General features: G+C 37.5%; 1 protein-coding gene across 1 annotated transcript in view; it reads left to right on the forward strand.

The window, feature by feature from the left end:
• The window catches only part of esyt2a (extended synaptotagmin-like protein 2a), a 58,427-nt gene that overhangs the window by 27,027 nt on the left and 14,352 nt on the right, over positions 1-17,048 (forward strand). The window contains exons 6-11 of the mRNA XM_062987609.1: positions 4,178-4,267; positions 11,817-11,872; positions 15,421-15,541; positions 15,884-16,060; positions 16,343-16,425; positions 16,566-16,614. Of these exons, the coding sequence (XP_062843679.1) occupies positions 4,178-4,267; positions 11,817-11,872; positions 15,421-15,541; positions 15,884-16,060; positions 16,343-16,425; positions 16,566-16,614 (576 nt within the window). The remainder of the gene's footprint in view (positions 1-4,177; positions 4,268-11,816; positions 11,873-15,420; positions 15,542-15,883; positions 16,061-16,342; positions 16,426-16,565; positions 16,615-17,048) is intronic.

Here is a 17,048-nt window from a genome sequence, read left to right on the forward strand (position 1 = left end):
TTGATATTAACAAACTGTTGTCTGTTTATGAGATATGACCTTAACCACAAAAGGGCAGTACCAGTGATGTTGACAGAGGATTCAAGGCGGGACAGAAGAATGGAGTGATTAATGGTGTCAAAAGCTGCAGTAAGATCAAGGAAGACGAGAATATTAATTTGTCCAGAGTCTGAGGAAAGAAGAAGGTCATTTGTGACTTTGAGGAGGGCTGACTCAGTGCTGTGCTGGGGGCGGAAACCAGACTGAAATGATTCAAATAGATTATTGGAATTTAGGTGATCTTTGAGCTGTGAGGCAACAACACGTTCCAGTATTTTCGACAGAAATGGAAGATTGGAAATGGGCCGAAAGTTACTCATAATGTTAGAGTCAAGTCCAGGTTTTTTAAGTATGGGAGTAACAGCAGCCAATTTGAGTGATTGAGGGACTGAGCCAGAACTAAGAGAGGAATTGATTATCTCTGTGATAAGTGATGAGATAACTGGAAAACAACCCTTAACAAGTTTTGATGGAGCAGGATCCAAAACACAAGTGGAGCTTCGCATCCCTGTTAAGATCTCAGATAGGTCCAAAAGAGACACAGGTGAGAACTGAGACAGAGGCTGGGTAATAAATTGAGATGAGATAGGCGGAGAAACAGAGATGACCGGGGAAACTGTCAGAAAATTGTGGATATTCTCAACTTTTGTTTGAAAAAATGAGAGGTAAGAGTTACACTTGTCAACTGTAAAGGAATTGGTAGTATTGTCAACTGGTTTGAGAAGTTTATTTATTGTGGAAAAGAGAGTCTTAGGATTTGTTGATCCAGCATGTATGAGTTCGGAATAGTAAGTGGATCGGGCTGCCGTAAGAGCGTCTTTGTAATGTTGAAGATAATCAGAATAAATCTGATAATGTACTGTTAGACCGGTTTTCTTATAAAGTCTTTCAAGCTGGCGTTTACGGGATTTCATTTGGTGAAGCTCAATTGTGTACCATGGTGCGGAATGACTAAATGAAACAAATTTGGTTCTCAAAGGAGCCAGCTCATCAAGACATGAGGCGAGTATGTCATTATAGTAATCGACAAGGTCAGATGAATTACTAGACAGTACAGGACAGACAGACATCTTTTTAACAAGAGAATCTGAGAAAGCAGAGGGAGAGATATATTGAAGATTCCTGAAGGATATTTTACGTTTAGCTCTAGTGATGGGCCTAGTGACCTCAATGTCCATGATGATTGTCAAATGATCAGAGACAGTAAGGTCATGGCTGGACGGCTGATGAACTAGGACACCAGTAGAGCAGACAAGGTCAAGAGTATGACCTTTTTTATGAGTTGGAAAATGTATATGTTGTGTGAAATTAAAACACTGTAACAATTCCAAAAATTCCCTGGCAAATTTACAGTTGTTGTCATCAATATGGATGTTAAAATCACCCATAAGCAGTACAGAGGATGAGAGGGCACTAAGCTGGGTTAAAAAATCTGAAAAATCAGAGAGAAAGGAAGCGTTTGGCTTTGGCGGACGATAAACTACAGCAGTGACCAGAGGAGTAGGCCCTGACAACTTGAAAGCCAGGTGTTCAAAAGAAAGAGCAGCAGGAAAAGACAAAGTGGTTATTTTAATATCATCCCTATAGACTGCAGCAACACCACCACCTCGCCCTTCCATACGAGGTTCATCAATATACGAGTATCCCATTGGCGTGGTCTGATTTAACGTAAAATAATCCAAGGGTTTATGCCAAGTTTCAGTGAGACAGAAAAAGTCTAGTTCACTGTCAGATATAAATTCACTGAGTACAGTACTTTTTGTGTTGAGTGAACGAACATTAAGCAATGCCATTTTCAAGTGGTATTGTTGTGTAGTTGGCTGTGAGGAACGAGGAAGAGAACGGAGATTTGCTAAGTCCACTCCGCGTTTCCCATCCCACTCCGTGGACAGCGTTGTCATGGAGACTACACCGCTACTGGTGTGCAAGGCAGCAGCGCTCTGATGACGTGTTTGCGGAGCGACAGTGCGCACGGCTGACCAGAAGGATGGAATAGCGTTACCGTTTCGAAGATAAACAAGCTTTCTCCGGGAGCCCCTGTGAATATAATAATAATAATAATAATACATTTTATTTATATAGCGCTTTTCAAGATACTCAAAGACGCTTTACATAAGACAAATAATCAAAACAAATACGTACATACACCATACAAATCATAGTACAAAATCAAAATAGTACATCAACATCAAGAATAATTAAGATAAAAACAAAGAGAGCAGCATAAGACAGTTCATTAAAAATTAGCTAAATTATGAGAGAGAACAACAAATATAGAACAATTTCTTAAAATTAGACAGAAGCAGGACAGATTTACATGCAATCAGGAAACTGAAAACTTTACAAGTTTTAGGATCTAGGACTTCACATTTCTGTCGTGATCTAAGTATAAAAACTATTAAAAAGAATAGCAAAAATAAAAGCATTTATTTTGTGTTGTTACAAGTTAAATGCCACTCTGAATAGATGAGTTTTGAGAAGTGACTTGAATTTGGACAGGTCAGGACAATCTCGTAGGTGTTTGGGGAGAGCATTCCATAAAGATGGAGCAGCTATGGAAAAGGCCCTGTCACCCCAGGTCCGGTGCTTGGTCCTAGAGGGTATGGACAGTAGGTTAGCCTCAATATAACGAGGCCGGCGAAGGAGTCCAAGCTGTTTGATGACTGAAATACACGATGGAGTAGTGCAGTTGTTGAACTTCCTCAGCTGGTCAACGGAATAGTTCAACATCGTGCCGATCCCAGGAAAACTCATCCACCGTTCACCACCGGCCGCAGACGCGATGTACAGTAGAAAGAACAAAAAGTATCAAAAGCACAAATAAAAGTATCAAAAGTAACATAAAAGAAATAGATCCACAAGGTGTGTAAAAAGATGAAAACGAAAAACGATAAAAAATACAATAAAATACGGTAAAATACGGTAACGGTAGCGGCAGCCAAATGCGCCAGCGTCCACCATCACCATGGCAACTTCAACTTATGTGCCAAACTTTAGAAAAGAACTACCAATTAGTTTAAAAGGAATGTTTATCAATGCAACAAACATTGAGTTTTCTTTGCCAAAAATGAAAATCCAGAAAAGCCAACATCTGTCATGAAATAGGGGTGCCTCTGTTCCCATGGCATAGCAATACAAAATGATAGATGGGCCCTTTGTTTTTAATGTACTCCTTTAATGTTTTAGCTATTAAGTGTTTATGCAACTATGCTGCTTCATCAGCTGCTTTTCGGCATAGCCTTTTAAAATAACAGTCCTGGGCTCCCAAAAAAGCATAATGCAACAGTATTTGCTCTTTTATCTACTAAAATGACAAGTAAAGCTCACAAAATGACAATGTCACTCATAATTGGTTAAAGTTTTATATATTGACTGAATTAGATTTTATTTTAAACTTTTGAGCTCAAAGGTAGTATGAGTGGTAAAACGAATGTAAAAAAAGGTTGACAAATTGCCTTTAGCCTCTAGTTTTATATTAACAACAGTCAATAATTTCACTTTGGGAAAGAAAAAACATTCATAAAGATACAATAAAACATTTGAACTTTCTAAGCATGCTTACTGGACTTGAAAGTCAAATAAAACGTCATACCCATGCATCTGTGCTTATTAGGACATTAAGTAATGGACTTTGTTTTGGTGAAAATAAATACTTCATTTCTTTGTTTAATTATGCACAAGATAACAAACAGGTTACACAAATGTCCTGTAGCAAGTTTTCCTAGATGCTTGAAAAAAAAAACTACCAACTTATTTCCATACAAATCTGCACCACAATGTTATTTAAGATTTTATTTAACTGTGGATTTAAAGGCAAAGGGTGCTACTCGGTACTGATTTCAATTGTTTCTTTTTTTTTATGTGACATTCTTGATAGGGATATTAATAAAATAGTATTTATACTCCTTAAAGCTTAAATGTTTTTGCTAAGTGTTGTACAGCTGTATGCATAGGATTTCATATTCTTTTAATGTTCTCAGTTGTTGTTTTAATGAAGAATGCTGCCTAAACCCGCTGCCTAAAGTCTTTCACTGCTGTTTAGTCAGGTTGAGATCTGTGACTTTGAGTGACTGTGAAAGTTGTAGCATTATTAAAGTAATGCTTACTTGTAAAGTCATTGTGGCCTGTTCTGTTTTAGCTACATGGAGTGTTAAGAGTCATCATGGAGCCGTTGCTGGGAGACATGCCTCTGGTTGGAGCACTATCAGTTTTTTTCCTTAAGAAACCTGTAAGACACACAAACACACACAAACACACACACACACACACACACACACACACACACACTTTCCATTGTACACATGAACAATGATTTTGTTTTTTGTTTTTTAATATGTACACATATTGTTGCCAAGTCTTTTTTGTAAAGGTGGAGTCCAGGTAAAGCCCCACATCTACAATAATAGAAAATGAGCCCAATTTGCAGTGCAAAAATGTTAATATGGAGAATAAAAAATGGTAGCCAAAGTAACAAATTAAGGACACAAAACATCCACATCCCACAATGGAGAAAGTGGATGGGAAAGTAAGCAGAAATAAAAACGGGTCAGATCCATATGTGGGGCATTCTCCAAAATGCAGAAGGGTGCTACGACACTGGCTGAATTTGCTTGGAAACATAGAGTATCACAAGACCGGTTTTAGCCCGACATTGGAGGAAAGCAGATTGCCGACAGAGGAGTTGGCAGCTCTGAGGAAGAGACTGTGATAAACAGAAGCGCTTCCTGTTGCAAATTAATGCTTAATAAAGTGCAGGTGACTGTCAGTTAAGAGAAACTGACATGTCAATTCATCTTCACCTCCATGTTATCTTTGCCAACTACAAATAGCAATACAGGTGAGCCCTTTGTTTTCAGTGGACTCCTTTAATGTTTAGCTGTTACCTATTTATACACATACTGCTTTATAAGCTGCTTTTCAAAAAAATTACTCTGCATAGCCTTTAAAAAAAGATTTGGGCCCCCAAAAAGCATAACGCAACAATATTGTTGATTTGCCCTTTGATTTATTTATGTTAAATTAAAGCCCTGATAATGGCATAGCCAGTTATGACCAGTAGTCTGAGGAAGCATAATTAGCCTGTCATTCTTTTTTAAGTCTTTCTAAAACCTTTCTTGTGTATGGAAAGGAGTTGGTGCCCTTCTCCAAGTGATATGAAAGGCAAATTGTCAGAGACTAGTTTTATGCGTTTTAAAGGAAGCACATGGCTCTTTCAGAATGGAAGTCATAGGTGGAGGGTTGTATAATGTAAATAAATTGGCAAAAAAGAAAGTTTGACAACATCAGGTTTAAGACCTATGCTGGTAGTTTGACAGCTCTGCTTTAAGACTTGTTTCTAAATGACTGAGTTGTGGATTCGTTATTCTTACAGGTATTAGGGTGTGACAGGAATGAGGAGTGGGCACTAAATGGTTGTATAAATTACAATGCAGTGCAGATGAAATCAGTACAATGTGCACTTCCTTAGATAAAAGCTATAGCATGACAGTCCTCACTACAAGGGCTATTATTATTTGACTAAAATAAAAACTACAAAATCGATTTTAAGTTAACTAACAAAGTATTACTGAAAATAAGTCAAAGACTATTTATTAAAGAACTATTGACTCCAGTCTGTAATTTAAAAAAAGGATAGACGAGAACTGGTATAAATAAAGTTTCCTTTTAGTATTTCTTTTAAGATTTAAGTCAGACAAACACTGCAAAGACAAACTAAAAGGAAACTTTCAGTTTTTCATTTCAGTTCTAGTTTATTGTGAAAAGCAGTGCTGCTGATAAAATGAGTTTTTATTTCAGTGAAATTATACAATGCCAAGGGGTGACTGGTGGTATCAGCCGAGTGTGTTTTGTTGGTGACAAAAGCTCTGCGGTAGATTTGTCGCCATGTCCAGGGTATTCCTGTCGTCCACTCCTGGTTGAACTGGACCTGCCACAAACCAAGATAAAGCGGTTGATGAAAAATAATGTGATATGATATTTTGTTGAATTAACAATTAAATTGCATTTGGCTGCTCAGGTGTATATTTGGTATACTCAGTACATATTCATGCTTTTTTTTGGAAATAGCAGATCCAAGAAAAATGCCTCAGGACAACCAGTTTCTTGTCAGAACTAATAGAAACTAAGAAACCAAAATGTATTTCAGTCTTATGCTAAAGCCATTGTGAGCCATTGTTCTTGGATATTGTTATTAAATTGACGTTATTGTGCTGTATTACAGTTTTTAAACCCTATTAAATGGCATGTTTTGTTTATATACTAAAATAGTTAACACATTTACAAGGAACACAGTTAAATGAGGCAGTAATTAGCAAAATTTAGTGTACAATTTTGTTTATTTGCTGAATTTTATATTTTGCCCATTGATGGACTGGCCGACTTGTCTGGGGTGTTTCCTACCTTTCACCCAGTGAATCGTCGGTGGTAACACAGACATTGAATAAATGAATGAATAAATTTAACATACAGTGTATCACAAAAGTGAGTACACCCCTCACATTTCTGCAAATATTTCATTATATCTTTTCATGGGACAACACTATAGACATGAAACTTGGATATAACTTAGAGTAGTCAGTGTACAGCTTGTATAGCAGTGTAGATTTACGGTCTTCTGAAAATAACTCAACACACAGCCATTAATGTCTAAATAGCTGGCAACATAAGTGAGTACACCCCACAGTGAACATGTCCAAATTGTGCCCAAATGTGTCGTTGTCCCTCCCTGGTGTCATGTGTCAAGGTCCCAGGTGTAAATGGGGAGCAGGGCTGTTAAATTTGGTGTTTTGGGTACAATTCTCTCATACTGGCCACTGGATATTCAACATGGCACCTCATGGCAAAAAACTCTCTGAGGATGTGAGAAATAGAATTGTTGCTCTCCACAAAGATGGCCTGGGCTATAAGAAGATTGCTAACACCCTGAAACTGAGCTACAGCATGGTGGCCAAGGTCATACAGCGGTTTTCCAGGACAGGTTCCACTCGGAACAGGCTTCGCCAGGGTCGACCAAAGAAGTTGAGTCCACGTGTTCGGCGTCATATCCAGAGGTTGGCTTTAAAAAATAGACACATGAGTGCTGCCAGCATTGCTGCAGAGGTTGAAGACGTGGGAGGTCAGCCTGTCAGTGCTCAGACCATACGCCGCACACTGCATCAACTCGGTCTGCATGGTCGTCATCCCAGAAGGAAGCTGACGCACAAGAAAGCCCGCAAACAGTTTGCTGAAGACAAGCAGTCCAAGAACATGGATTACTGGAATGCCCTGTGGTCTGACGAGACCAAGATAAACTTGTTTGGCTCAGATGGTGTCCAGCATGTGTGGCGGCGCCCTGGTGAGAAGTACCAAGACAACTGTATCTTGCCTACAGTCAAGCATGGTGGTGGTAGCATCATGGTCTTGGGCTGCATGAGTGTTGCTGGCACTGGGGAGCTGCGGTTAATTGAGGGAAACATGAATTCCAACATGTACTGTGACATTCTGAAACAGAGCATGATCCCCTCCCTTCGAAAACTGGGCCTCATGGCAGTTTTCCAACAGGATAACGACCCCAAACACAACCTCCAAGATGACAACTGCCTTGCTAAGGAAGCTGAAGGTAAAGGTGATGGACTAAACCCAATTGAGCACCTGTGGCGCATCCTCAAGTGGAAGGTGGAGGAGTTCAAGGTGTCTAACATCCACCAGCTCCGTGATGTCATCATGGAGGAGTGGAAGAGGATTCCAGTAGCAACCTGTGCAGCTCTGGTGAATTCCATGCCCAGGAGGGTTAAGGCAGTGCTGGATAATAATGGTGGTCACACAAAATATTGACACTTTGGGCACAATTTGGACATGTTCACTGTGGGGTGTACTCACTTATGTTGCCAGCCATTTAGACATTAATGGCTGTGTGTTGAGTTATTTTCAGAAGACAGTAAATCTACACTGCTATACAAGTTGTACACTGACTACTCTAAGTTATATCCAAATTTTATTTCTATAGTGTTGTCCCATGAAAAGATATAATAAAATATTTGCAGAAATGTGACGGGTGTACTCACTTTTGTGATACACTGTACATCAAGCATACACTTAAATATGCATGAACTTTAGCAAATGACACACAACACATTTTTTCGGGCGGCATATTGGCTCGTGGGTAGCACTGTCGCCTCACAGCAAGAAGGTCCTGGGTTCGATCCCCAGTTGGGGCGGCTGGCTCCTTTCTGTGTGGAGTTTGTATGTTCTCCCCGTGTCTGTGTGGGTTTCCTCCGGGAGCTCCGGTTTCCTCCCACAGTCCAAAGACATGCAAGTGAGGTGAATTGGAGATACAAAATTGTCCATGACTGTGTTCGATATAACCTTGTGAACTGAAGAATCTTGTGTAATGAGTAACCACCGTTCCTGTCATGAATGTAACCAAAGTGTAAAACATGATGTTAAAATCCCAATAAACAAACAAACAAATTTTTTTAACATAAATGCATGTTAACATGTTCATTGGTTTGTTCCCTGTAGAGCTTTAGTTTCTTGTAAGACTAAGTACCACCCAGATCAAAGCAGAACCTCCAAGTCTTACTATATTTATACCTTGCAGTAAGACACATGTACACACAGTAGATGGCATGTGCAGTAAACACTTCTGTGAATGGTTTGGACCTATTTAGAATTGTGGTTGAGATAAATAATAAATGTAACATAAGCTATTCTCCTCTTCTTAAAGTAGGTCAGAGCTTCCATGAATCTACATGACCTCTGATCATCCATGGACTAATGGATTTCTGTGATGTATTTATATTTCTGGCAAAAGTGATAAAGCCCATAAAGCTAATTAGCATGTTAGCTGTTTAATTTTAGTAAAGTTTTAAAGTTCTATTATTGTTGTTGGATTGCTAATTTTAACCATCCTATCTAATACAACCAGTTTTGAAAATAAAAACTGCTATACAAGCTATACTTGCAAATAAAAACTGCTACACAAGCTATACAAAATGAAATACTTTCATTTTAAATATTAAAATTTTTTCAGGTAAGACATACAATATAAAAACAATATGGTAGCAGATATGCAAAGTTTTCCTATCACAGCAGAGAATTTGCAGGAAGGTTTAGCGTATACAGAAGGTGTGGTGCACCATTCTACTGCACAGCATTGTTTTTATATTTAATCTAACCTGCAACCTCATCACAAAAGCCAATGCCCAATGTTCCTCTTCATCAGAGTGAGTCGAGTCTGTGGTACACACATGTTGACATATATAAAACTTTGATCTATTATATGGCACGTTTAGTGGACAGCTGCTTTTAATTGAAACAGTTCTTTTCTCTTTAATGAAAAATGCTACCAAAAATGTGTCCTTGCCCACCCTGAATGCTGACTTTTGAATAGAATGCTTTAGTTCTTGTTCCTTGTTGATTAATGTTAAAAGTATTCAAAACATTTTCAGCCCTGTTCTGTGGTTACATTTAAATTTGTGCTCTGTAGTGTCCCATAATAACCGTGTGTGTGTGTGTGTGTGTGTGTGTGTGTGTGTGTGTGTGTGTGTGTGTGTGTGTGTGTGTGTGTGTGTGTGTGTGTGTACGTTGTGTACGTTGTGTACGTTGTGTGTGTGTGTTTTCATCCCTGCCTTTAGGGTTGGGGTGGATATTTGCTTCGTAACACATGGGTGTGGCTCAGATGTTGTTGATTTGGGTTGTATATGTAGTACTTAACTTAAAACTGCAGGAATTTCTGAACTGTAATGCACGCTGTAAAAGTTTACAGTAAGGTGTAATTCCGGATTTTTGTATTTTTTTTTATTTCATGTGTCTGTTTCTGTCTGTTTGTGAATGTCTGTAGTGCGTTAAAGTTGAGGTTGTTTGATTGGAACTATATTTCTAAAGGTGTGGCAGTGTTTAATTTGGTAATGCAATGTTAATATGAAATATTCTCCCACACTTCCTCACCCAGGTTTCTTTGTTTCATTGCAAACCATACTGACTCACCCCTATTCAATTTTGCGTATTTTATTTAGCCTTGCAGTAGCTCGTGCCTTAATACAAACCATTTCTTGGCAATAAGAAGCATAATATGGAAGCAAGGATGGTAGAGTGCACAATGCACTGCAACAGGTTCTCGAGCTCAGGGCTTGATTTTGTATTTCCACTCAGTGTGGTGTATTGATGTTCTCTTTGTGAGTTCTTTCAGATATTCTGGTTTATTTTCACCTTCCAAAACATGCAAAAGAAAGATTACCTATTCTTAATAGCTTCTCTAAGTCACTGTAATTAAGTGACAGCCCGTGGTTTATTCCTGCCCTGCACCTAACACCTCAAGGTGTTAAACCTGGCCAAAATAAAGCAGTCAGAGAATAAGATGAACAAATTCCTTGGTTAACATTGTAGGGCTGTGGTCATTGGAACTAAATTTAAATAAAAAATAATTTTGTGGTCTTCACCAAATTCTATAAACAAATAAATAACCTAAGGTGACAATGAAAAATACATTTCTGAGAAAATAACTTTCTTAGCCTCTTAAATAGTTTTCGAGCACATTTAGTTTTGGAGCATATTGGAGCACTCGGCTTTCTTAAAATCCCATGATGACATATAAATGGAATTGGGTCTGTACTTTGACCTGGCCATTCAAACAAGTTGCTTGTAATCTCTGTTAGCCATTCAGATGATTTGCTGGTGTATGTAATTGTTCTGTTGCATGACCCAATTTTCGTCTACCTAAAGGTGCTGCACAAATGGCCTCACATTTATCTCAGGAATATTCTTGTATAAAGTGCAGTGCATTGCAGTCTTATTGACTGCAGGCTTTCTCTTTACGGTCATTCTTGACAGCTGATAGGAGGTGTTTGTGGTAATACACTGTATTTGGTTATCACTACACATAATGATCAAATACATTCACTTTGGACTCATAAGCACAAAGGATATTATTCTAAAAATGTAGGTTTCTGTGTTAGAAAACTCATATTATACAGTACTTCCATTTCTGCATTTTAGGCCTGCAGCTCATTCCTGAAAAAGTTGGGGTGGGGGCAATTTAGAGTTACAGATGATGTTTACAGGTGATTGTAATCATGATTTAAAACAGTATCCACAAAAGCAGCATCCACAAAAGTTTAAGTCTCTAAGGAGCAAAGATGGGCAGAGGGTCTCCAGTTTGTCAATAAATGCATAAGAAAATTATTGAATTGTTTAAAAACATTTCTCAAATTTTCCTCAAATAAACACTGGAAGGGATTTGCTTATTTCTCGTGCATGATATTATATGATTCAAGGATTCTGGAGGAATTTTAGTGCGTAAAAAGGCAAGGGCACAAGCCTAAACTGAACACAAATCTTAATCAAAACTCATGCTGCTTTAGTTTAATAAAATTTAAGGGCATTTAATTCTGCTCTGCATTGTAAATTATGTGGTGCAGGCTGGCTTTAATCGGTCGTCTTTATCATTTGTACCATCTGGAAGTTATCTGCAATCATTTTCCATTAAGAAGCTCTCGAGAGGAAGCAGACTATTTTGTCTCATTTTGCAGGAAAAAAAACAGTAAGCCAGAGAGCACTGGTTCCTCACCAAAATTCTACATTTTACTGGCTGCACTGTTACAAAACAAAAACTGATGCATAATTTGTAACAAAATCTGTATCTTTATGAAAAGTTTTAGGAAATTATTTGACAAAGCTGAAACTCATGATGTATCTTTGTGGCGGTGAATACAACTGAAAATTATACACACAGAGCAACTGCTAACACGCTAGCCCATATGTATTTTATCTATATACATTAAAGTGTTTTTGCTTTTCAGATGCTGGATATTAACTGGACAGGTCTGACAAATATACTGGACATTCCAGGACTAAAGTGAGTAAAAGCATTTAGTTGTGGTTTAGCTGCACATCATTTAGCAGATGTTTATTTTGCTTAGTTATTTCCTATTCCATTATGTTTTAAACAATATCTCCAATTCTCAAAATTTTGTATAAACCAAATGTCACTGACGCAAATTCTAATTTATATTTTACGGCTTTTAGTTGCTTTGAAAGAAAGACTGTATATACAGTGAGAGTGAAAAACCTTTGCAAATGTTGATCAATTTCTTCAATTTTTTTTTGAAGCTACAACACCTGTGAAATAATCCATTTTTTTTTAGATTAACAGTCACTTCAATTGTGTACAATAAAATATCTATGTATGGCCAAATCCAAAATCAGTTGCAAGTTACAAATAGTGTTCATGTGAAAGCATTTTAAAAATTATTCTTACAGCATTACACAGGCCTGGTCAGTTGGTCTGGAGGCATAACTGATCATTTGATTGATACCAAGGGTACAAATAATCATGCAGCTAATTACAGTCGTGAAAAAGTTAGGACACCCCATGAAAACCTTTGTCTTTTTGAACATATTTAAACATATTAACATTTGAGCTTCATTTGAACAGTACTGAGAGATGGAGCTTATTAGCTAAACAAAAAAAAAAAGTTAAAAACACAAGTTGTAAAATGTAATGAACAAAAATGGAAATTTATTGTGAGGAAAAAGTTAGGAAACCCCAACATTTATTACCACTTAAAATGTCTAAAATTAGAATCATATGCACCACATCAGCTGCAATGATTAGACCATTGTTAGAGGACATTGGAGTTTCATTTAAACCTCGGACATTAGTTTGGTTTGCTCTTGATTGTTGAAGTGAGTGTTATCACCATAGTGAGATCTAAAGAGCTCTCTGAGGCCTTCAGAAAGAAGGTTGTAGATGCATATGAGTCTGGGAAAGGGATTTAAAAAGATCTCAAAACAATTAAGTAAGACCATCTGTCCAAAAACTGAAGCTGAAGCGGAGGTGGACCATGCAACATGCCAACGACCCCAAACATTCCAGTAAATCCACCAAGGAATGGCTCAAAAGAAAGAAATTGAGAGTTCTGGAATGGCCAAGTCAAAGCCTGAATCTTAATCCTATTGAGATGCTGTGGGGTGATTTTAAATGGGCTGTGCATGCAAGAAACCCCTCAAACCTCACACAGCTGAAAGAATTCTGCATGAAGGATTGGGAAAAACTTTCTCCCAGTCGATGTCAGAGACTGGTAGATGGTTATAGGAAATGTCTAATTAAGGTTATTTCAGCCAAAGGGGGAAATACCAGCTATTAGGGCGTAGAGTGTCCTAACTTTTTCCTCACAATAAATTTCCATTTTTGATAATTACATTTTACAACTTGTAAAAACTTGTAGTTTTTTCAGTTTGATTTGTTTAGTTATGTAAGCTCAATCTCTCAGTACTTTTCAAATGAAGCTCAAATGTTCATATGTTTAAATGTGTTTAAAAAGACAAAGGTGCTCATGGGGTGTCCTAACTTTTTCACATGACTGTATATGTTTAGGTTACTGTTCACTTAGGTGCTTAATAAGTCGATTATAGACAAAATTATGCCAGAACACATTTTTGAGATGTTGAAACAATTTCCCAGCTTGGGACACTTTTCAGCTTGTTTTAAAGAGAAGTAAATGTTAAGTTCTCTGTGCCAAAGACAAAGAACTATCCAGACTGTTAAACAGTGAAAGGAAAACATGTCATGGTCTGTAACTGAGCTTTGGCAATACGAATGTCCTTATTTGTCATGTCAATAAAGCTTCTTTTGAGTTTGAGTTTGAGTATGCATACTGCATGGGTGACTTGCATATTTGGTTATTGGTTCCCAAAAAGTCCATAGTAATTTCAAGCAAGACAATGCCATTCCTCATTCTGCATGAGCTACCACAGCTTGACATTATAAACACAAAGTGTGTGTGCTTGACTGGCCTGCTTGCAGTTCAGGCAAGGTGATATGGTGGTGAACCCTCTGCCCCAGCTTGTGTGTGTTGCAATCATATACATTTCTATATATAGTCAAAATACAATTGGTCAGTGAAAACATTGGAAATTCCAGTTTCTTGTTTTATAGAATTTTGTAAAATGTCCAAACTTTTCTTAAAATGGGCTTTGTACTTTCCCCACATACTCCGCTGGTGTTTTCCTTGTCTGGCTGTCTGAAAGCACTTGCTCTATGGCAGCTACACTGAACAGGGTGTCATATTTCCTCAGGAATAATTTGCATTTTTCACCAAAACACCAGCCAACCAATTCACCCATGCCCTGTTTGTGTTGAGGAGTGTGTTTATTTAATGTGTTTGGGTGTGTTTGCCTATGTGTTTGTATGTTTTTTGTGTGTTTGTGTTTGTTTTGCTGCTTACCCCCATACACAGTTTTCTGAATGTTTGCTCATACAAGGGTTACAAGGGCTACTGTTTGGTTTCTCTCGCTTGCATGTTCTATCTCTCTAATTGCGTAAAGGCACTGCCTATTTGTGCTGAAATAGAATCCTTAAAACTGCTTTCAGTACACACGCACACTCATAAAATCAACAAACAACTATAATCAAAAGACAGGCACATGCACACACAAACACACATTAGAGACAACCTTTATTATTAAGATTAGGGCTTCACCCTCTGGTTACCAGCCTAGAGAACTGCAACCCATCTCAGGCCACAACCACTAAATATGATTATTATTCTTTGCATAGTAGACATAAAATCAGTATTTGTACACATAACACATAGTTAGTGTAAGTAAACATACAATCAGTATTAGTATAGTACACATGTAGTCTGTGTTAGACTACATGTGAACTAATGTGAACTGTGTACTGTGTTAGTTATCATGCAGTCTGTGTTGGTATACAGTACCAATGCAGTCAGGATTGGTGCGCAGTCAGTACACATGCAGTCTGGTAGGACACGTGCAGCTTGTGCTAAACAGTACACAGTCAGTATTAGTACACATTAATCATGCAGTGAGTATTAGTACACATGCAGTAAATGTTGGTACAGAAATGTAAAATTACAGAACAAAGTGCACTTACTACTGAGGTACACAAATTGCAGGCTAAAAATCTGCCAGTAAATTACTGCTTTTGTAAATTGTAAGTAATAAAAATTTTATATCATTGTAAAAAAGATTATGGAAGATAAAAGTTTTGTCTGTAGAATTTAATGCATGTAATTGTTTTTGATAATAGTTTCAAATGACCCCAGAGAGAGAACCCCATATTCATAAAACAGGTCATTAGTGCCACCTAGTGACATACAGTATGGTTGTTTTCATGACTGTCACAATCACTAATAAATGTTCCTTGTTATACATTTTACAATTTATTAGCGCGTCATCATAATGATTTTTATGTATTCTGTATAGCCACAGTATAAGCGATATTTATAGGACAACCCGAAATAGCTAAAGAAAACGCTGAATAATACCAAAGCATGCAGATTAGTTTGAATCATATGGTGTATGATGATTGTTCACATACATTTATGTTTCTCGCTTTTCTTACATATTTTTCTCTTTAATGATTTCTCTGACTTTTAGTGGACTGTGTGACGGAGTCATTGAGGACATTATTTGCAGTTGCTTAGTGCTGCCCAACAAAATTAAAATTCCACTAGTGGAGGAGAAAAAACTGACCCACCTACGCTTTCCCATGCCCAAGGTATTATTTCACTGTTTAACACATACAAGAAAAAAACAAAACTGCAGCAGATTCAACTTTGTCATTGTTAAAAAGTATGCTTAAAGTAACAGCACTGGCTATACTAAAACTTTCCCTCCTAGTTTTGTTTAGGAATGTTGAGAGGAAAGGGTTGATCCAGACAGTGTGGCTATAGTTTAATATATTTAAGATATTTTTGTTTATGCTGAATTAAACCAAGCTTATATTTATTTCTCATGAGACATTAAGACATGTTTCATGACCTTTCTCAGCTGTACGACTAACTGTATGTTTTTTTTTTTTTGGTCTGTTTATGTTTGTGTTCTCCTTGGGCATTAAAAGGGTGTTTTGCGAGTGCATTTTCTGGAGGGGCAAGACCTTCTGGCTAAAGACACATTTCTTGGCGGTCTGATTAAAGGAAAATCTGATCCATATGGGATCATTAAAGTTGGCAATCAACTTTTCCAGAGTGAGGTCATCAAGGACTGTCTAAACCCCAAATGGAACAAAGTGTATGAGGTACGTCCATTAGCTTTTACTGTTTTACAATGTGATTGATGATGTGAATTGATGCTGGTATGTAAAATAAAAGGGGAATAATGATTTTACTTCAGTATATACCACTAATGTGTGCCCTCTGAGGGGGTTTTTACATCATGCACGGTTGTAATATCTGATCAGTGCCGCACACTTGGTATCTGAGGTTGTGATATGTATTTAAGCCTTTTTTCATTATAGAAAGGGAACAAAATTGTTGAAACGTCAAAATGAAATGTTGAGGTGTAGGTGTTTGTGTCCTAGGCTTTTTTGTATGACGAGCCAACACAGACTCTGGAAATAGAGCTGTTTGATGAAGACCCTGATGAAGATGACTCCCTGGGCAGGTAATGCTTGGGTCAACAGAAATATACTATTCACTATAAAGACACAGATAAAGAGACCTAAAGTATGCAATATGCATGTTAAAAACTAAAATGTAACTTTACATGGCTTTACAGCTGTCTTTACCTGTTTCTGACCCTAGAGTTGTGATTGACCTCACTGAGTTAGAGAAGGAGCAGAAAATTGATCAGGTACAACATCAGTTTTGCTTCTTTATCTTTAATCAGCCTTTTACATTTCTGTTTCTTCTCAAATCTATGTGTTTTTACTTAAAATAATAATAAATTATTTGCAGTAGTAAAACGCACAAGCCCACCAGTGCTGAGATCTTAAGTCTGTGAGTTTAAATCTCAGCTCTGCACACATTTGGTGGATAATGCAGAGCAGTTTGCGACTCTCCTTACGAGATAGTGTCAGAGGGGGCGTGTGTTAGGTACTGCCCTCCTAGGCTGTCTGCAGCAGCAGAAGTTGTATGCAATTACTGGTGTGAAAAAATACACTTTTATGAACTTGGTGTAATTTAAAAATAAACATTATTTTGTTACAGTTCTACCACCAGGAAAAACATAAAAACTGTATAAATAGTAACTAATAATTTTTGTAATGTGTATGTATGATATATAAT

This window comes from Trichomycterus rosablanca, chromosome 25, assembly GCF_030014385.1.
Source record: "Trichomycterus rosablanca isolate fTriRos1 chromosome 25, fTriRos1.hap1, whole genome shotgun sequence".
NCBI classification, from domain to species: domain Eukaryota; kingdom Metazoa; phylum Chordata; class Actinopteri; order Siluriformes; family Trichomycteridae; genus Trichomycterus; species Trichomycterus rosablanca.